The sequence below is a fragment of the Melospiza melodia genome, chromosome 1, assembly GCF_035770615.1.
Source record: "Melospiza melodia melodia isolate bMelMel2 chromosome 1, bMelMel2.pri, whole genome shotgun sequence".
Classification (NCBI taxonomy): Eukaryota; Metazoa; Chordata; class Aves; order Passeriformes; family Passerellidae; genus Melospiza; species Melospiza melodia.
The window spans coordinates 140,507,970-140,529,578 of NC_086194.1; the positions used below are offsets into that span (position 1 = coordinate 140,507,970).

Sequence of the window (21,609 nt, forward strand, 5' to 3'; positions counted from 1 at the left end):
GGTCTGAATGCTCTCTCAGCTCCTTTCTTTGCACAGAGCCACCCTTTCATCATTGAGTGTTTCTGCCTTTAGTGCCTAATTTCAGGGGAGGTGGAGGAAACACCAATTGGATAGCATTCAAACTGTCACTTGGCCTGTCCCCTGCACCCAAACTGCTGCTGTTCTTAAAGCCAGAATTTTTTAAAGACCCACAGAAGGATTCCAGCTCCTTGGGGTTGGAGAAGTAACAGAACATTCATCCCATTGGAGCAGGGAGTTATCTGAGCATCCTTGGACACAGTGACAATCACGCTGGCTGACTCTGGGTTTTCCTGCCCACCCTCCCTCGTGTGTAACAACCATGGCAGCATTTGTCTAATGACAGCAGCCATGGTTTGCAGGTTCACCCAGCAGCAAAGCTGAGCACAAATGCCACAGACACACAGACACAGGATGCATACAGAGGACACTGACACGTTCAGTCACACAGATTGCCATGAACAAGGTGTTAACCTCAACTGCACCTACTTGTGGTACCTATGTAAGACATAAACACAGCTAAGTTTCCACCTCTTCTTTAATTGGGAGAGCTCTATGTTCACTGATGAAAGCAAATCATGCCCTCCCTCTCTAGGCTCACAAACTCTGATTCATGGGTGGCCTTGCTCTGGGCACAGCCCTTCTGCCTGCCCAGTATCCCTGCCCACAGTCCCAGCCCTCACACTGAGCTTTTCAGGTCCTTTACTTGCTGGCTGGTGCAGCTGGATGCACCAAACCTGAGCACTCACACAATTGTCCCTTGAGCACTCCACCACATTCTGGTCATACTCCAGGGTACAGTTGTCAGATTTCACCCTTTCAGGCAGAATGTTCTGTTTCAGCCACCAAAAAATGTTTCTCTAACTGTCCTTTAAGATCCTCTACTTGATCTTAATATTTTTTTCCTCCTGTGTGTCTCTCCAACTTCGGATCAGAGATTCTGTTTTTCTTTTGCCATCCTCCTCACACAAACTGAAGAATACAACCCACTGAAACTGGGGAATTACAGCTTCTGCACTCCAAAATGCTCCTTAAACATAAACCCTGTAATGCAATCAAGTGTGGTTTTCTTCATCCCCAAGGTAAGTATACAGAACGAGAGACTGAAGAGAAGAAACAAGATATACAAGGGCTTCCTCCTGGTCACAACATCTGGCTTAAGCCCACCATGCTGGCTGAGGCTGGAGTCATGAGCAGCAGTAACAAAGGAGGCTCAGACTAGAACCTGTCTGAGACGGTTTAATGGGGTCCATCACACCACCTGAGTCTTTAACTCTTGGTGTGATTTCTTCTTCAGATGAGAGACATCCCAAGAACCTGTCCTGAAGTGGCAAAGAGCTCAATGCCCAGCTCTGAAGGACCACTGTTCATACAGGTTCACTCACACTAATTCCAACTTGGACCTTTCCTGACCTACATCTCCAAAGGACTTCATCAATTTGTGTTCATTCTTCCTTCTTTTAGCTGATTTTAGAGTAGGACCTCTTACTGTGGCTCTGGACTGACCTGTGTTAGAAGCTGGAATTCAGTGCCAGCGGAGATTTCAAAAAGGTGATATTACACTAGTCATACATACTCACTACAAGCACATGGCCAACAGAATCACTCAAGGCTGCTCGGAGTTCTGCTTTCTTCAGGACAAGAACGAATCCATCAGGAAGGTTTCCCTGTGATCGCTCTTCCAGGAGACAGAGTGTGAGTCAAGAGGCCCCACTCAGGCTGCACTTGGCATCTCTATCTCCACATTTCCCAGCCCCAGAGGCAGAGGGCTGATACCCCTGGCTGCTCTCTGCCCTTGCCACAGCCAAAGCCCAAGCACACACGACATGTAGCCCTCCTTTTACTCTGGAACAACACATAAAGAACTGTGAGTGGTGAGCAACAAGCTGGGGAACAATTCACAGCTGCCAAGCACCCCTGTTCTATCCCTGTGAAAAGGCCAGTCTGCGAGACTCAAGGCACAGTTTACCATGAGAAGGACCTTCAAAAGGCAGAGTCTCTTTTACTCTGGTCATGATATCAGGTTAGAAGAACTTGTCCGTATGTCACATGCACTGGTCTCTGACAACAGAGCTTGATCTAGAAAGTAAAAGGCAGCACTTTTCTTTCACAAAGCCAGTTACATCAGAGGTCTTCATTAGCTCATCATATTTCGAAGCCAGGAGTCTTAGCTAAAACTTTTGTATCTTCTTTTCAATATTAATTAACTATAAGAATGTCTAAAGGCAAGGTTCCCATTGGAAACATTTTTCCTCTTACTACATGGATGTTTTTTCTGCTTGCTTCTGACTCCACATTGGGAAGAAACTTCCTTTCCTTGCATCCTTGCATTAGTTTCCTCATCTCACCATCATTTTGCTGAAAATAAGAGAACTGCAGGATAAGCCTTGTTTTGGTAGGAACGGCAAAAGGCTACAGGTGTTTGAAGGTCTTTAAAATAACTTTAATTTCTAAAATTTTTAATATAAGTAGTTTTTCTGCCTCATCCATTTCCCAGAGACAAGATAAAATCATTCTTTACATTGTACATTCTGGAATGCTACAAGCACAAGCATTCTTGTAGCTCTTTTTTTTTTTTTTTAATTGACCAATCAAACCTTTTCAACTGTCTTAAATCCACCATTTGGCATGGCAAGGAGAACAAACTCGTAACTCTTATCTTCACATCTGAGGTCAGCCTCTGCTGACACTGCCATGAAAGATGCCCATTTCATCCTGACTGATAAAAAAAAAAAGTACTCATAATGAACTGTTCTCACATTAAGCCAGGCGATAAACATTTTCAGTCAATGCAGCCCTGAAAAGGACTTGCAAATAACAACTAGCTGGAATTTCAATTCATTACCAATGCCTGCTGCTTTTTTAAAACCTACCAATCCATCTACCCTCCAGTGCTTTAGTGCTATTTCTTATAGCCTTCTATGAACAAATGAAGACACAACAGAAACCTGTTGAAATCTCTAAAGCCATGTAAAACCCGAAGGCATTAAAATTTATTAAATGATGCAATAACAACAGAATTCTTTATTTACAATAGCATTATTTAACATCAAATAAGCAAATAGCATCAGCAAAGCAATATTAACTTGCATAAATGTATTTAAAATTTCTCTGAATATATCTACCTTTGCATAAACTGCTAACACTAGAAATACAAACATCAATGCAGGTGAACAAAGTGATGTTCAGAGTCAACTCCGTTTTGAAAATAAATCACAACCTGAAACACTGTAAGCTTTCTCCTGAAGAACCATAGTTTATATATTGCTTAATTTTACCCTTGTATAATCTTTTCATATACACACATCTCAGATGCAACTTCATGATGAACTGTACAAATAAAACCCACAAATGACATAAAGGGAAAAAAATTAAATGACAGTAAATGTTTGAAGAAATGTGTCCATCATCTCTATTGAACAACATAAAGATTAAGTGATGATGCACTTATTCCAAAATTGTACACAATTCACTATACAAATATAATACATCAGACAGCTATGTAGGAATATACAAGACTTAAAAACAGATCTAAGGCATTATGCTAGATTTTAGCATTTTGAGGTTCTTGCACATAGCTTTTACCTGTAGTAAGAAACTTAAAAGATTTTGTTTTAGTCTACAAAGAAACACCAGGGAGAAAATTCTAATTAAAATCAAAGCCACTACAGTAAATTTTCTTTTGTGCAGAGAATGCTTTTGCTCTTAGGCAGCATACTACCATACAAATACTAGAAAACTTTTAAATTCACACCAACAATTAATGGCTTAAGTTGCATTTCAAAACTGATTGTGTATCTTTGGGTTCTGCAAGTGGAGCTGTGCCACCCATTTCGTCTGTTAAGCCCATATGAATTCCGCTTTTAAACAAAGATTAAAAAATGTATTGTATAAACTGCAAAAACATTGCTTTTAATTAATACAGGCCCAAAGGGATACCGGTGTGGGACAATATTTTAAGGATTGAGTACAAATTAACTCCTTGTAGCAAAACAGCTCACTTCACTTTTTAAACTCACCACATTACATGAACACTTAAACGGGTCGTACGACCATGTATATATGCTTATTTTTCACATTATGCGCCTTTCACATTTAATAATGTAAATAGAACACTGATTAATTGTTCTCTTAAAACAAAATCCAAGTACTTTCTCCGACAAATTTACTGTATACAGGATGAAAAATACTGATAATGAAGGGAATTGATTTGGCTTTTTTGTTTCTATAGTGATCAATATGATCAGAAGATTCCTTCACTCACTTTTCTCTTTCATTACTTAGAAGACGACAAAAGTCACAATGAACCCAAACGGACCCAAAGTGATAGGTACAATCTCCTTTCTTTCAAAATGGCAATGGATGATGAAGTATCATAATCACTACAGATAAGGGTTTGCAGATCTGTTGTGAAATGGGACAAATTTAAACTATTTTTTTCCACTGTGAAAAAGAATAATCTATCTGCAGAGGTTATGGTTAAGAACCAAAAATGAATGGAATAGCAACAAAATTATTTTTAAACTCATTTACACTTTGTGGTGCATGAAATTAATTCCTTCAAAATTATACATTTCGTATATAAGTAATTTTTTTGTCAGATACATAATGCAAGTTCAAGACCAATGTTGTAGTAATGAGGCTGTGGAGGTTAGGACTGATGGTTATTATGTCCCATCAGCAGGTCAAAGAATGGCTCAGCTGACTAAGCATTCTGTTTGAGTTCTGCAACAGAATGGTGACAGCTGAAAACGTCTTGCTTCTCCAAAATGGTGGCACTGTCTTCTTTAAGGACAAACACAGACACAGCCTTTGTCATATTTTCCTCAGCCTTAACATAGAATAGCTGCTATTTTATTTGAACTCCCACCTGAATACCAAAACAAATTAAATGACAACAAGACAAACTTTTCAATCCCAAAAGGCAGGGCTGATGAGATATTATAAAATGCATTGCATTTTACATTTAATCAAAAAATTTGCATTCAGGTTAGAAAGTTTGTGGATTAGTGTCCTGGTTCCGGCCAGGATAGGGTTAACTTTTGCAGAAGCCAGGAGAGGGCATGGCTAGGACCCAGAGGTTATCCTATAACACCTCACATCATTCCCGGGGTGGGGAAGGGAGTCTCTTCCCAGGAGAAGGGCTCTCTTCTGGATCAGCGCAGTGGCGGAGGGAGCATCGGGCATGTCGTGAGTTTCCGTCTGTCTCTTTCTTGTACCCTCTGTCACTAGTACTGAAGTTGTTACTGTTTTCTTATCTCATTGCTGTTTTCAGTAAATTGTTCTTATCTCAACCCATGATCTTTACCTTCCGTGCCTCCAATTCCCCTCTCCAGTCCTCCACAGGGAAAGATGGCAGGGGAGCAAATGGGCTCACGGTTTGGAGAGTCTCAGTGGGAGCACTAAATTAGGGAATACTATTCCTAAACAATTAGGAATCAGCAGAAAGAAAACAGGTCAAACTCATCAATTTCTAATATTCCAAGTCCTCAGAAAGTGATGTATAGTAAAAGATTATTCAAACCACAGTGGGCAAGGAAAAAAACCAACACGCCTTAACAGTGGCCTGCTTAGTAACAGTTTTTCTAAGATTTGTTACGAAAGGATATAAACATACAAAAATCAAGAACTGGTTCCTACAGTGGCTGCATATAATATAGGTTAATTAAATGGTATTATGAGCAGAATCACAAGGCTTAGAAAATGAGAAGTCTCAAGCCTACAAATTAGGTCTAATCAAGGCATTGTGATCCTTTACAAAACACTTTTCCAGGAGACACACACGGCTAAGAAGATATCTAATTTAATACTGAAGTACCTCATTTGGAATCAACTTCACAACATGTATATCTCACAAAAATTATACAAGTAAAACACTTAAGTTTTCAACTTAAATTATTGCTTGTTTACATATAAACTGGATTTTATGTACCTTACAAAACGTCTTCGTAGTCCACACTGCTTTAAAATAATCAGAAACATGATAGTGGTGAAGTCTGTAGTGATATCTGCTATAGGTATTACAGGAATTGTTATTTTCCCAGCTAAGGGGATGGGAACCAGAAATTATCATGCTTTAAAGCAGGTATCTTTGATATTATGCACCAATTCTGCCACTACCATAATCATTACATGCATTACCATTGAACTCTGCTGTTCGGCATCCAGTAACCGGCTGTGCAGATTGCTGGAAACACACCCAAGGAAATAACGGAGTAACCTGTTTTTTAATTCTACTAGAAAGAGTAAGATGACAGAGGTCAGGAGAGCCAGGTTAAAAAAAAAAACAGATTTGCTGACTGTTAGGAATTTAATTAAATGAGAATGTAACCAACTTGTATGTTTGGATTAATGACTTGCATCATAAACACTACCACAAAACCCAAATCACCCCTTATAAACAGCCCGCTCACAGGGTAATTTTCATCCGTTTCACAACTTTAACCCCATTCAAAATTGGTCTGTATAGTTTTCTGCATCAGTTGATCTTCTCTGACTTGCTGTCAGTGGAACATGCTTGTTGGAGGTCTCTAAATGTACCAGACGTTGCTTTTATGCCCTCCTCCATGCCTCCTCTCCGCCCCAAAATGCAGGCCTTAGTCTAAAACACCAGTTTTCAGACAGAACTGAATCCTTTGCACCAGACTGTGTAAGCCAGGGAAAACAAAGCAAAAAAACCCCAAGGTCTAGAACTAAACAGAAACAGAACGAGAGCATGGTTGTTTTTCCTTAAATACATACATTTAAATACATTCAATCTGACATGGTTTATGAAAATTGCCTGTCAACATTTACTTTGCAGGAGAGATCTAAGTTGCACTAAGGTGAATGCAGTGAACAGACTGAGCAATGTCTGTACGCTAGCTCCAGACTGTCAAAGAAGAGGCTGCTCTTGGGCAATGCCCCCGGCTCCCCTCGGGAAGGCAGGGCTGAGTCCTGTTGGCAGCAGGCAGCCGCCGGGGCCGGCAGCTCCGCGGGGACAGACAAACAGATACAGCTCTTCAAACTGGTAAGGGTTTGGGGCCGTCAGCCCAGTCAGCTGAAGAAAGGAGCAACCAAACCACCCTCAGGGTCAGCAATATTTCTGCAAAAGAAGAGAAATGGGGGAAAAACAAATGAATTCTTCCTGCTGGGATAGTGAGGATGGACAGGTCAGTGAGATCTGGGATGCTGTCAACTGTGCACTACCGTAATGCTTTACACCTGAAATTTAATTGGAATTTATAAAGCTAAACTATTACTTGTGTACACTGATAACAACTGACCAGTGATTTAGTTCCTTTGATATCAGTGGCGGTTTGATTTCACTGCATTCTTAATTCATTCCAATTATCCTGGATGTTATAATAACTCAAGATCATCCACCTGTTGTGAACTCCACCTGAAGGCATAGCAATAGGGTTTAAAAGAAGTCTTATTCTCAGAATATGTGCAAAAATCTCTCAGTTCTGCATCCCTGTCAAAGAAAACAACTGCCTTGGCTTACTTTCCCTTCCAAGACTCATAATGAAAAAGGGAATAAAGAAATAAAGCCAGCTTCAGCTATGGATCCCTAGAGATGTCTTTTACCTCATACTTAATACCCTTGTGATGTCTTTACACAAATATAGTACAAACTGGTTTCAGCCGAGTTGATTATCTTCTTTCTTATTCACAAAAACATCAGGATGTGGTTTTCACAGCTGTTTTAAGACTACTCCTTCCAGTGGCTGCAATCTGTGCCTTTCTGTCTTCCTCTCCTTCTAAATGCCTTCTCCCATGGGGTACTGTGGTCAGTCAGGTCAGAGAGTCAACCCAGCCAAACCCATCTTCCTCCTCCCCTGGGGTTGCTTTTCACTCCCATGCCGTGGCTCGGGCTGTGGAGCAGCTCTTTGCTCACAGCTTCCTGTCACGCATGGGGAAGGCCCTGTTTGCTCAGGGACAGTGCTGCTGGCTAGGCAGCTTTCTCACCAGTCCCCGTGCATGCTGCTAGGCTGCCTTCTGGAAGCTGCCTACACTATGCTTTGGACCTTACCACAGCTTCCTCTGCACTCACACAAGGCCTAGAAATGTAGCTTTACTGACAAAGTCACTGCCAAGAGTTATCCTGCAAAGCAGGAAAGCAAGGTCCTACGTTTTATACATCTCCTATTCCCAGTTTAGCTGGTGCAGCTGGAGCTCCTTGGGTGTGAGCAGCACCGAGTCCTGATCGTGGCTCCTCCTTCCTTCATCACAGCACAGAGACAGCACCCTCACATCCCTCATGCCCTGACTAATACGGACAAACTAAACTTTGACTCTTCTTTCTAACATGCTGAGAGGTAGCTCAGGGACCCTGTCAGTGGTTTTTGAAGTGGAAACAAAAGTGAAAATCGAAAGATGTCCTTATTTTCAGGGCGGACATTTAGGAAACAGTATCTCCAGAGATATACTAAATAAACACTCCCACTATACCAGCGACTTGCAAAAAATTATGTAATGTGAAAGTTGCCCATTAGTTACACAGCTCGAACTTTCTTAAAAAAAAAAGCAGCTTTGTAGGAGTAGTTTATGGCTCAGCTGCATGAAAAAGCAGCTGTTTAACCTCTATTACAGTTCAAAGTTCAGTGAAAAGTATTTATAGTGCATATAAACTCCATTTTCATTGACAGTCAGAGGTACATTAGTAGAATAAATGTAAAATCACCAAGTGCAGTCTGATGTATCTTTCCAAATAATTTGGGATGTTTGAAGAAGTTGTTTTTCTTCAGGTGAAACAGAGCTTCTCTTATGCATTGCTACTGTCCCTCTCATTATCATGGCACCAACACCACTATAATAATTTTACACCCCAGAGATTCCCTGCCAAAAGTCATGCCACTCATTTCTTTCCACCTGCACCCTGACTTCTCTCCACCATCTCTTGTACCTAAAAAGGCCCACAAGAGAGTTGGAGAGGCACCTTTTACCGTGGCATATAGTGACAGGACAGTGGGCAATGGCTTTAAACTGAAAGAGAGTAGGTTAAGATTAGATATAAGAAGAAATTCATTACTGTGAATGTGGTGAGGCACTGGCACAGGCTGCCCAAACAAGTTGTGGATGACTCATCCCTGGAAGTATTGGATGGGGCTTTGAGCAGGCTGGTCTAATGGCAGAGGGTGCCCTGTCCATGGCAGGGGGGTGGAACCAGGTATCTTGAAGTTCCCTTCCAACCCAAACCAATTTATGATTCTGTAATAATGCCTTGGTATATAACAACTACTGCTAGAGCAGAATACACTGCATCTTTTTATTAATCAAAGTGGCCATGAAATGGCTGCAGAAGAGACTCTTTATGTACAGATTCCCCACTCTTGGAGACTGACATTTGTATGTTTATATGAGCAAGATGAAGATGTGAGAAGAACTGGCTTTTGGGAAGTTTTCAATATATAAGAATACAAAAAAGACAGGGATACAATAAAATATATATGTATGGTTGCTTCTGCCTCGGTACTTTCACATGCTTCATTTTCACTCATGTTATTAACTTTTCAGACAGATGTTTCCAATTTCCCCTATTACTCAAATTCCTCTTCTTTAACAGCAGAGCCCTTAACCGAGGAGGAGGGGCCGCTAGGTGGCGCCTCCCCCGCGTCACTTGGCCCCTCTCAGTCAGTCTGTCCATCGTCCGTCTGTCCATCGTCCGTCTGTCCCTCCCTCCGTCCTTCTGTCTCTGTGTCTATAAAGCAATCCTCCCTCACATTAATTACTATTATCCAGGGCACTTGGAACTTGGTAAGTAAAACGGTACCGTACCCACTCCAGCCTCAGTATGTTCATAGTTCTGCTGTGCCTGTACCCCTTTTCTTACCCGTGCTGCATCTCCGTCCTGCTTTATCATATCCATTCCAGGCAGCTGGTTTGGAAAGAGATTGCCTCCCCTCATAGCAGGATCATTAACCTATTGGTAACAAGATATTAAAGAGAATGAATCAAGAAATGTCTTGGGAGGAGGGCTGGGAATTTAAAAGAAGCATTACACACCACTACACTACTTGCATGTACCAACACCCACTCCTGAGATGATGCTGAAGTCAGGGAAGTGACTGCATAGCCAGGCACTCCTCTTGCACAGCATGGATTTGACTTATATTATTCTGCTTCACAGTCAACAACAAAGATTTCATTCCTGATACTACAACCCTTATGCATATTTTACAAAGGTTCCATAAATTATCTCAGTGTTATCTAAAGAGGAAATCCCTGCTATCAAAGTTCTGAGAGCAGAAACATATAACTACCTTCCTAACCTCAATAACACATGGCTTTGCTGCTTGCAAACCACCATACACTTTTTTCAAAGCCTGATGAGATAACATGTAGGCTAAATGATACCAACTACTGATTCAGTTTTAACAACACTTTTCTGTTTGCAAGCAATGGGAGAAAGGTAACATTAAATGGGAAAACGTGCAGTGGCATGCTTTCCTAAAGGATGGTCTCCACAATTTTCTGAACACAGTCATAGCAAAGTATTGAAGCTGTGTGTTTCGGCACAACCAAAAGGTCTGTCATGCTTAGCCATGTGTAATTTGCCAAATTTACAGCATGGCTTTTTCAGTCAAAGGATTAATCTCACCATGTAGGAACTGGCATATAATACAAAACAGAGCCCTTCAGCAAGGTTAGGAAATATTAGAAGAAACAGTTTGCATTACAAGTTTAACAGGGAAAGAAAGAAAACTCTTTCTAGGAAGACTTTCTTGAGTCAATTCTACTCCCTCAGAGTAGATCCCATTCTCATGACACTCTCCCTCCAGACATATATGTTGGAAAGATCTTGTCTCAGACTTCTCTTGTTGAGGAAGGCTCTTGAATTCACCACACAAAGTCTTCTCATTTCAGATCCTCCTGACTGTTATTTCTGTTGCTAGTCACTGATTTTCAAAAATACATTCATATGCAACCACCTAAAGATTGGTTTCCAATCCTGCCAGATACAAGACTACAATTCAATGAGAAAGATTAAAAACTTAAAATATTTTTGCCTTAGGAATTTTGACTCCAAAGAAATTAAGTGCTGCAAGCCTCCTAGTGATGTTTTCTGCTCCTTGAAGTGGAGAGATTTTTAAACCTGAATGTGAAAATTTAAATCAGAAGGGAAGAGAACCACATTATTTTAATCAGAAAGAACAGACAGCTTTGCAGCTTTATCTGCATGCAACTGATGAATCCATGTTTAAAAACTGCTTTCTGCTACTAATCAATATTCATTGGAATGTGCAAGCACAAATACCTTTTCTGATTGTTTAGTAGACAAAGGGAGGTAAAAATGAAAGCAGAAATAAAAAAAGTGTATCCTGAATCAACAGCAGTTTTGAAACCAAAAGATGACTGCATGATTTGCCTCATGGCACTTAGGACAGGTATGGAAAAGGAAAGTGGCTCCAGGCCACGACAAAAGGAATAAAGGCATCAATGAAGTTTCTATTAAAGAATCTCTTTGCCAGTAAGATGCAAGAATCCTGACTGACATGGTATCAGATATTAAAAAAAAACCCAGCCCAAACTCAAAAAAATAACAAAAAAACCCCTACTATTTTGTTATATGAATACATTTGCTTCAGAAGATCTTAAAACACCCGACATTAATTTTTCTGACTGCAAAAAAATTCAATTAGAAAAGTATGGAGGAGGACAAAGAAATGGAAAGGTTTTTATAATTTTCTGAAGAATGGTAAAGTGGTGTTATCATATATAAAGTCTTACTAAAAAAGAGCAAATATGTTTTACAATTCCTTTGCAATTAAGCAAAATTAATAGTCTCCCAAAAAACAAAGTTATATACAAGGTGTATAACAAGGAAAGTTTCCTACCGCTCCAGAGCTCCTTTAATCTGGTATGCTGAACAAAGTCAAAATACCATTTCAAGATAACTCTTCTTAAATGCCATAATAATTTTGGCCTGGCGAGTACTGCCCTGTGCGGATTAATACACAACTACTCTGACTGGACTGGGTTTACATCACATAGTGAAAAGCCTCTTTTCTTGCACAGGTTTCAAACTGCTTCTCTGATAGCTCAGTAAACAGCACGGATCCATGATGCAAAATAAGGAACAGGCAAAACCGTGGCAGCAGTCCACTGTGCCAACAAGAAGCTGAGGACCAGCTGATCACAGTAAGATCTCTGAATGGTGCAACACCAGGAAGGTTTACTTTCTTAATGCCTGGGAAAGTTGTTTTGGACAGGAGGAACCTGCAGACCTGGCAGCCAGCATTTCAGCATTACTGGTAGCAGCCTCCTAGAAGAACACTAGCAAGAGCAGCCTGAAGAGATTTAATGTAATTATAAGAGAGAAGATGATAATGAGACAAGATCTCATTCCTCAAATATATAAAAAGAGCCTCTAAGTATATAATAATTACCAAGCCCATTTTGGCCACAATCTTTTTGCCTGGTGAGGCTAGGAGCCCAGGTGGTAAACCGGAGAAGTTGGAGATAACACAAGTATGATAGACACCGAACTTAGTATTTCTGAGCTCTGGAAGCATCTGTCTCATACAGCATAGTGCCACAACAAAAGAGGAAAGAGAGCCAACAAAATCTATTTGGTACCAGGGGTAATACACCTGCTTCTCACCCGGTAAGTCAGTCCAGGCACAGCTGTTTATTATTAGGTAGTAAGATCTTACTTCCAAAACCATCAAATAGTAATAATGTTGAGTTTTTTTCAAAAGCTAGAACACATTTGCAGAGAGTAACAGTGAATCACTGTTAGTCTCACTGTGGTTAGAAAGAGACAAGCATGTGGAGTTCAAATTATGTATTGTGGAAAAAAAAAGTGACACTGAATAAGTAAACAGAAATGTAGGTGACAGTATAAGAAAACCCCAAAGAATGAATGAAATGGCAACAGTCAGCAGAATTACAGAAAATACAGTCATTTTGAAAACCACCAGTTACAAGAAAAAGTTCAGCACAGTCTAGGTCAATTGCTAAATAAAGATGTCACTTAAGTAAAACATTATGCCCTGAAAACAGGAAAAAAAGGTGTCAATTTTAGTATTCAAGTATACATTTTTAGTTACTTGTGTTTCTCAAGAAAGAAAATGCAAAGCAGTACAGCACATTCCTGAGGACTAAAAAGTACTGTCTTGTGGCCCAGAAATGTTCCCTCAGCTGTCAGTTGGCCACCTCTGACCTAGACCAAGCATAAAACATTTGCTTGCAGATGACACAATGCTGGGATGGTAAATCAGGAGGAAAACAGGTCACTGTTACAGAATGAGCCACAGCACTTTGCTTTAACAGACACAATCTAAGAAATGCAATTTGATGGAGACAGGAGGGAGGCAATACTCCTGGGAACAAAGAATGCAGAATATGTTGAGGAGAATTTGGGGGACCATGATAAGGGTTTCAGTGTGATATTGTCCCCCAAAGAACCAAGGCAACCCATACACTGGAAGAGAAATTACAAGCAGAACTTGACTCTACACAGCTTTGGTGCAGTCACTGTTAAATCACTGTCTCTGGTTACTCCATTCATGGTTCTAGGAGGAGGTTACAACAACAGAGTTTAAAGTAGATCCAAAAAAGGAACTGATGGGCTGAAACCCAAATGTTGAGATGGATAAAGAACCTCAGCCTATTTAGCTTACTGGAAGTTAGATAAATGCTATCTTGAAACAAGATCTTGTAGTCTAACAGGAAGGAAAAGCAGTGTGACAGCTGTGCCAGGGGAAACAGCCTGCACGGAAATCTTCAAAATAAAACCAGATCTCCTTCTACAATGGAGTTTGTAAATTCAGGTTCCTAAGAAAAATTGTGTAGCACAGGTATACTGAGAAATCAGATAGGGTCACAACCTTTAAATCCCCCTTTTTTTCTTTTTTTGTTTTACTACTGTTTTACTACAGTAAATGTGTGCAACTCTATTAACTTGGTAACTAATAATAAACAAAGTCTGATATAATTTGGCTTAGCAACTGGGAATATCACAGAAGGTGACAGATCTGGGAGTATCAAAATTACTTTGGGTCACCAGTATGTAGCAGCTGTAAGGGACAAATGTGATCTGCAGCTATATCTGTCAGAGTATTCCAAGAGAAATGGGGAAGAACTAGTGTCATGCACATGGCTCTGGTACTTAGGAAATACTGATTCAAACTAGAACAGCTGCAGAAAAGCAAAGGCAGTTTAAAACCTAAGGGACTGAAAAAATATGGCTTGTTTGTCTTACAAGAAAAACCCCACAAAATGCAAAACTAAACAAAAAAAATCTACCCAAACTAACAACAACAACAACAAAAAAATCATGTTGATAGAATCTTTCTAAAATACAGGAGAAGAAAAGAGCTACTTAAGGTAAATGACAACATTGGAAAAGTAAATACTCTGTTATCAAATTTAGGCTAGAAAAAAGTCATACATTAACAAACCATCAACATAACCAGCTTTAAACTGGAACATTATGGTATCAGAAAAAAGTTATAGCAAGAGATCTCTATAGCAGAAGATGCTACCTGAAGACACAAGAGGTACCTTCCTGCCAATATTTCTAAGAAAAGTCCATAATTTCAAGCCTGTATTTTTGAACAAGCTGAAGGTCAGCTTTGAAACAAATATATGAGCCTGTTAATTAACAGAATTTGTTTATTAAACACTTAATAATGTACTGAGAGAGTTTAATTGCAGGTTGACAAAGAGAAATGTTATTTTTTCTTATTTCAGATATCCTAAGTAGCAGTATCAAATAAGAATGAATGTGAATCCTCTCAGCAGAAAAGAATAGGTTACTTACCTATTGATTCAGCAACCTATTTTATATGCATCACATTACACAAAATGTGCATTTAGTGCTTGCAAAGTTGCCACATGGATAGCTCTGAAAACTGATTGAATATTTATTGTTTGGGGCTACAAATACTGTGGCAGTTGAAGCATCTTCCAAACCCTGCCCACACAGGCAGCTTTCACTCCTCTCTCCAGGAAGGAGCTGCCTGCCATCCACTTCCAGCCTTCACTGCTGGGAAAATCAGCAACTGCAGCTGTGCCACAGACACTTACCTACTGAGAACAGGAGCCACCATCAGCATGTGCTCCCCATGGAAGCCCAGGAGCAGCTACAGTGCTCTCTACCTCACTGGTCACCTTGGCTATTCGAGTGCAGAACTAAAACCAAAGCCCTTTTATCATCATTTTTGAAGACAGCTAGTAAGAGAAACATAATGCAGTGGACCTGAAAAACTACTGGAAGTAAAAGCAAATCCTCTAGCTTGTCATCTCACATCCTTAGATTCTCACCTGCTCAGGACCCATGGAGGACAACCCTGATGTAGGCACAGAGGTCGCTGAGGTCATGCTGATCTGCCCTGTCATCTGGTTCATGTTGTTCATACCACTTGTGTTGGTTGCCATGGATACACTGATGTTCATGTTATTGTTGTACATGCTGGTGCTTGCTTGCTGCCCAAAATGTGGTGGAGACTGTTGTGAAAACATGCTACAGCAAGGAATGGAAAAAGCAATGTGTCAGACTTAGAATGCTGAAGCCACTAAGAAACTTTTAAAAATATATCTTAAGCTAGAATTTCTATATACTCTCATTTATTCCAACTTCAAAGGAAAAACTAGTTTTCAGCTGCATCGATGTCTAAGGAGTAGCTTTTCAAAATTTAAGGTCCCATGTCTGTGTAAAAAATGCATGCCTTTGCAAGTGAAACTATGGTAGAGTACAAATCTGTTATGCATGTGCAAGAACAGCCAATTAGCAGTCTAAAGGAGCTTTGTATGTATTTTAAAGTAATGTTTGGAGGGAGAGGAAAACACCTTTAACCTCCAGTGTTAGCACAGTGCAGAACTGTTGAGCTAAAATTGAAGACAGTGTAATGAACTTTCTTTTTTGCAAAATAGGCTGTTTGCATATATGAATACCAGATTTGCACATACAATTATGGCAAGTGGGCTCACAAATATAGACATGCAATTGTGCAGGAATTTATTTACTAGGTCTTTGCATCAGGTTTTGAAAATATGGCACTGTAAGAAACGACAACAAGTCTAAGGTATCTATGTTTCTTTAAGGACATTTCTAACAACTTACAGGGGAGTAACTGTGGGAAACCTCAGTCCAAATGCTTTCTGGACAGTATCTTCCTTCCCACTGAAAGCCACATAAGGGACTTCTTCACACTTCCTAAAATGCACTTCACTGTTTACACATTAGTCTTCTCTAGTCTTTGAGCATAATTCAACAGCCAATGAAAGAATTATTACTGACAATGTGTCTGTTTAGAGGATGTGCATTAGACTGAAATACTGGAAGGGCTGCTGTGTCTCATTAACAGTGGCTGACTTTCCCTTCCCTGTGAAGCACTGCTCCCACAGCTGAGGAAATCTTTCAGGGTTAACACTCAGTCTTGCACTTGGGTACTCTGTTAGGCTACTGCTGTGCACTCTGAGACCTGGTGCAGTGCAATGGCATTCTGGGCACAGAACCAAACCCAGAAAATCCCACTATTCTCTTCCTTCCCATTCCATGTCTTTTCAGGCCACCTCACCCCATTTTTAAGTTGTTATCTGGATGGCTGAAACAGTACACTACAGATCATTGTGAATACTCAGTGGCTTGTGTAAGCACATTTGACATGTCTCTGCTGTAGAGCTGCAGCTCAGCAAAGCCAACCATTGCACTTCTGGAGCTGCCCCTGCTGCCATTTTTGGCAGAAGCCATGACAGTGGCAGCTATGCCTCCTGCAGATGCTTCAGGAAGACTGTGAGGATGATGCATGGACAAGGATGAGGGTAAGAGATAAATCAGCTGCTTTAGGGGGAATTTTACTTGGATTAGCCTCATCAATAAAATACTGGTGTTTTGGGTTTCTTAAATCTTTGTCAGCTAGCTGGAAACCTGAGAACTTCAGGGTGACAAAAGCACAGTGCTAGAGACAGCTGTGTGCACCCCAGTGCCAACTGATAAAAGGCTGTACCTGACAGCTCCTCCCATTTTCCAAGGATAAGCTCAGATCACTGCCATCTGGAAGCTCATTGCTGCCTACTAATAGCGTTCAACATCCAACCCATTTGATTTGGACAGACTGATTATTAGAGCTACACCCACTGGGGCAGGAGCCTCAGCTGAAAAGGTGACTGCATGTGTGAGGTATTGCTACAGTGCTGTCAGGGAATGACAGCTATATGCTGACCCCCAGCATGTGCAAGGACTAATGGGCTGAACCTGGTTACACTCCAGCATTTAAAGTGGGAGGTGATAATCCACTCTCTGCAATTCCAGAGCAGTAGAATGCACAGGCTCTGGTTTAGCTGATCCAGCCATGTAGAAAGCAGTGTGGGATGAAAATCATATGCAGAAGAAATGCATCCACACAAACATTAGGGGCTGGAGCTCACTGTGCAGCACAGGTGCTTCTTAAGGGTACACAGTGTCTGATCAGTTGTAACAGACAAAGCAATGCATTGTGTGGATGCAGGTCTTTTAGCTGTGCACTCACTTTGCCTGGTATGAAGACAGAATTTAAACCAATTTGTCAAACCAAACCGAAAAGAAATCTCTTTTAGGACAGATAGTTAGCAACAAACAAACACACAAACAGCTACATAAAACAAGCCCATAGAGAAGTGTAGACCATCAATGACCCCATTACTCTGTGTGCTCATTTTGGTTTTCTTCTGGATTTACCTGTTACCACCCATATTCCCTTGTGCCCACCCATTCATCTCCGTAGAGGACTGATAGGCAGGATTAGCCTGAGACTGCTGAATCATGGGGCTTTGAGTGTGAGCCAGCCTTGGTGACATCAGTGGACTCTGAGGAGTGGTGGCCCCTGTGAAGCCTGGATCGGGCTGCTGACTAATACCTGAAGAAGAAAATGAGAAATTTACCCACTGTACATTCAGAGTTAAAACAAACCAAGAGCTCAGACCTGCAAATGTGTCTTTAACCAGTCTTACTTTTATAATCTGGTAAAAGCAGATACCAAGTTTAGAGTTGGATGGACATAATTTGTTATATCAGCAGAACTTTCACATAATATATTATATAATATAACATAACTTATCCAGTAGGTATAAATAAAGAAACTGTATAGCAATAACTGTATGGAGATAATTGCCCAGAACAGGTTTGTGGCTTTGTAAAACAAAGAAAGGAGATGGTATTAATTATATTACACATTGGGTATGGGGTAGGAAATGGAATGCCTTATCTAAAACTGATTTATATTACTTAAATTGAGGAGGTTTTTGTTTAGTTCACTCAAAATTCAGAGGCCATCAAGCAAGTACATACACATATATGAGTTTGTGTGTGTGTACACATATTTATCTGCATATATATAAACAAACACACACACTGCACTGCTGCTGCTGCTCAAAGAAAGAGCAGTGCTTGGAGAGTAACTGGTACTAGAGCTAGGAAAGTGGAACCTCCAAGGGGTCCAAATTGCCACATTTTCCCTGTTCCCAGGGAGCCAGGCAAGAGCCTGTGGATCAGGGGCTCGGACCCAGCACTGGGGGCACACGGGGGAGTAGGACAGACAAAATTCAGCGAGGGGAAGTGGAAGCAGTACCGTAGTTCGGAGGAAATGGGAACTGCTGTGCGTTTGCCTGCGGGATGCGCGGGTTGCTCATGGTTGCCGGGATGCCGCCGGTGGCCACCATGCTGGGGGTCATGCTCAAGCCTTGGCCTCGCATCATCAGCGTGCGCTGCTGCACCTGCTGCTGCTGCTGCTGCATCTGCCGCTGCCGCAGGTGCTGGCTCAGGATCTCCCGCTGCCTCTGCGCCAGCATCTGCGCGTTGATGGGGCCCTGGGGAAAACCACCACCACCCATCCGTCAACAACCCTTCCAAGGCAACCCAGCCAGAGGTATCTCCACTAGAGCAATCTCAAAGATTCCAGCTTTTTTCCCCCTCATCACACAACTAGCAGAAATACAAAGCAGGAGAGAATAAACTTGCTAATGCTTCTGCTAGGAAAGACTTCCAGCACTGCAACAGTCAGTAACTGAAATAATACCAGTGTTTAAGGCTGCAGTGATTTGTATTTGCAAATGGAGCAGCTCATTAAAAGCACACATCTTTAGGAAATGAGAAGCATGGTTAAAAATGCAGTTATATCAAATCTTTTTAAAACAGTCATGCATCCTATGTAAAATGGGAATGACTCTCAGAAATGAAACAGCAAAATACTCCCTTATCACATAAGATTGCAATATTTGTATTGAAATTGTACTTGCCACATAGCATAACTATTGCATTATATTGGGGAAAGAAAGCAAAAAAGGAAGTGACTTTCTTTTTTAAAAGGTTTCTCACCTGTGTTGGCACTCCAGTTCTCAAAGACAGATTCATATTGGAGACGCTGCTGATCTGGTTTATCAGTGGCTGCCGATTCTAAAGAGAAAAAAAACCAAACCACCCCAACACCAAAACCCAAAAGTTTTTAGAAGGAAAGGCAAAACAAGAAGTGTTACATACAAAGTCATACAGATATACTTCCCTGATCAGCTGGTCTGCAGACCTAATTCTACATATATCCAAGCAGTGACTAATTTTCCTCCTCAAATCCTACTCTCATTCACAGAATGCTGCTTCTTAAAGAGATAATACAGCATAAAAATAACAACACGGGCACTATGCTGTTTATACCAAACATGGTCCCTTCATAGTTCCCGTTCTTTTCACTTTGGGACTGGACTGTTGAGGTTTACTCCAAACTAAACCTTATTCTGATGATTGAAGGCAGAAATGATCTTTCCTCCTTAAATACCATAAGCATTGGTATCTCACTGATAGTACTACAATCCTATCTATTTAAAAACAAAACAAGAAACAAGAACTTAATTCTCAGAAGCAGACCAAGGCCGAGGTAAAAAAAGGATGTAGGATGTAGGCAACAGGCAGAATAAAAGCAGTTAGATTGGCAGAAGAGTCAAGATACAGCAAATAGAAAAAGACGTATATAACAAAAAGCACCAATGTAACCTTGCTCAAAGACTTTGTGAGACCTAGACTTAAATACTAGACTTAAATATTACACTTATTAGATTTAAATACTAGACTTAAATACTAGACTTTAATACTAGACTTAAATAAAAAATTCTTGTATTGTACAAAGAACAACATGAAGGTGCCAAAAAAGAAGATCGAAAAAGAGAACGAGCAAGGCACTATCTTGTCCAAACTCATTGTGGCTGCTGTTAGATTTTAGCTGAGAAGGGGAAAGAAGCAAGAGCCGCTCTCTTTGGAGCAGGCTGACCGCACGCGCTGCCCGGGAGAGAGGAGGGCACGGACGGGGCCGTACCTGCTGCGCCTGGAGCCGGTGCTGCAGCTGGAGGCGCAGCTGGTTGGGCTGGCTCTGCACGATGCCGGCGGGGCGCAGGCCGGGCCGCGGCTGCATGCGCAGGGCGGCGTACCCCGGGCGCTGCCCCATGCCGTGGAAGCCGGGCTCCTGCATGGGCGCGTAGCTGCCCTGCGCCATCTGCGCCTGCGCCGCGTACTGCTGCGAGAACACCGGGGCCTTCTGCTCCAGCAGCATGCTGGACTCCTGGCTCGGGAACGTCTCGGGGTCGACAGCCTGGCTCTGCAGAAACACACCAACAACAGGAACAGTTGGTGGGACACGGCTTTCCAGAGGATTATACGGGACTAATACAGACAGCCTGCGAAAACAACCTTCTAGAGTGGGAATGTTTTGAAACAGAAAATCACATTAGCTTTCTTTAGCTCAATATAAAACTCAAAAATAAGCAGAATTGCATATTTGAGTATCAAAATATATTCATGGAGACAAATTCCTTCTCCTTTGTTATGCTGTTTTTTTCTTTATAAAACCCCATAATCTTTCTTGTGTTCTTTACACAGACATTGCATTACTCTTCTAATGAATAAAAACCTGAAACGACAAATGCTAGATCTAAATCTGTAAATGAAGCGATGCTACCATATTTTTGCCACTGAATCTGAAATAAATTCAAAGGCATTACAAATGAATAGTTAGATTTTTATCAGCATCTTTTAACAAAATAATGACTTCAAATAAAGATGCCTGAAACTATTACAGAAGCTAATGTGAACAGAGTGCCTAATTCTTTCAGGGCACTTTTGCACTAACTGATTATCCATTAGCATAAATAAACTAACACAATTCTGAATTCAATTCTAGATACTCCCCTAATATTTGCTCTAGCCAGAATAATTTTATAGCTTATTCCACACTGACCTTGAAAATGAAGTTAATCTAAATTTCAGTGCCCTCATGAAAGAAAGTCTTTAAGCTGCTGTAAAATGTTCGAAGACTATTTTAAAAAACATGTTTTAAAATGAAGCAGTCCTCTTATCTGCAAGATCCTTTAACTGTTTCCACTGAATTATTAATTAAATAGAAACATATTTACTGCTTAGTTTGAAATAAACCATTATTAATATTTTTTGGTGGTGGCATTCCAAAACCTATATAATATTGCATGAAAGTTTCATAGCGCAAAATTGAAGTTCACCAATAAATTCTATCTCCAGCTCTACACCTCACTGACTTCTGTGTTGTACCAAATAGGCTTGGAGATAGCTTTCTCATGTTCAAAGCAGAATTTCATTGGTCCTATTTCATATCTAAAATGCAGAGC

The 21,609-nt window shown here is 40.8% G+C and overlaps 1 protein-coding gene across 5 annotated transcripts in view; it reads right to left on the minus strand.

The window, feature by feature from the left end:
* Positions 1-2,969: 2,969 nt before the first annotated feature.
* NCOA2 (nuclear receptor coactivator 2) overlaps positions 2,970-21,609 on the minus strand; it is a 188,310-nt gene continuing 169,670 nt past the window's right edge. For all 5 annotated transcript variants that reach the window (XM_063170152.1, XM_063170140.1, XM_063170144.1 and 2 more), the window contains 7 exons: positions 20,289-20,567; positions 19,301-19,378; positions 18,555-18,792; positions 17,666-17,843; positions 15,271-15,469; positions 9,833-9,922; positions 2,970-7,102 (listed from right to left, as the gene is read on the minus strand). In XM_063170152.1, the coding sequence (XP_063026222.1) occupies positions 7,091-7,102; positions 9,833-9,922; positions 15,271-15,469; positions 17,666-17,843; positions 18,555-18,792; positions 19,301-19,378; positions 20,289-20,567 (1,074 nt within the window). In that variant the 3' untranslated portion in view covers positions 2,970-7,090. The remainder of the gene's footprint in view (positions 7,103-9,832; positions 9,923-15,270; positions 15,470-17,665; positions 17,844-18,554; positions 18,793-19,300; positions 19,379-20,288; positions 20,568-21,609) is intronic.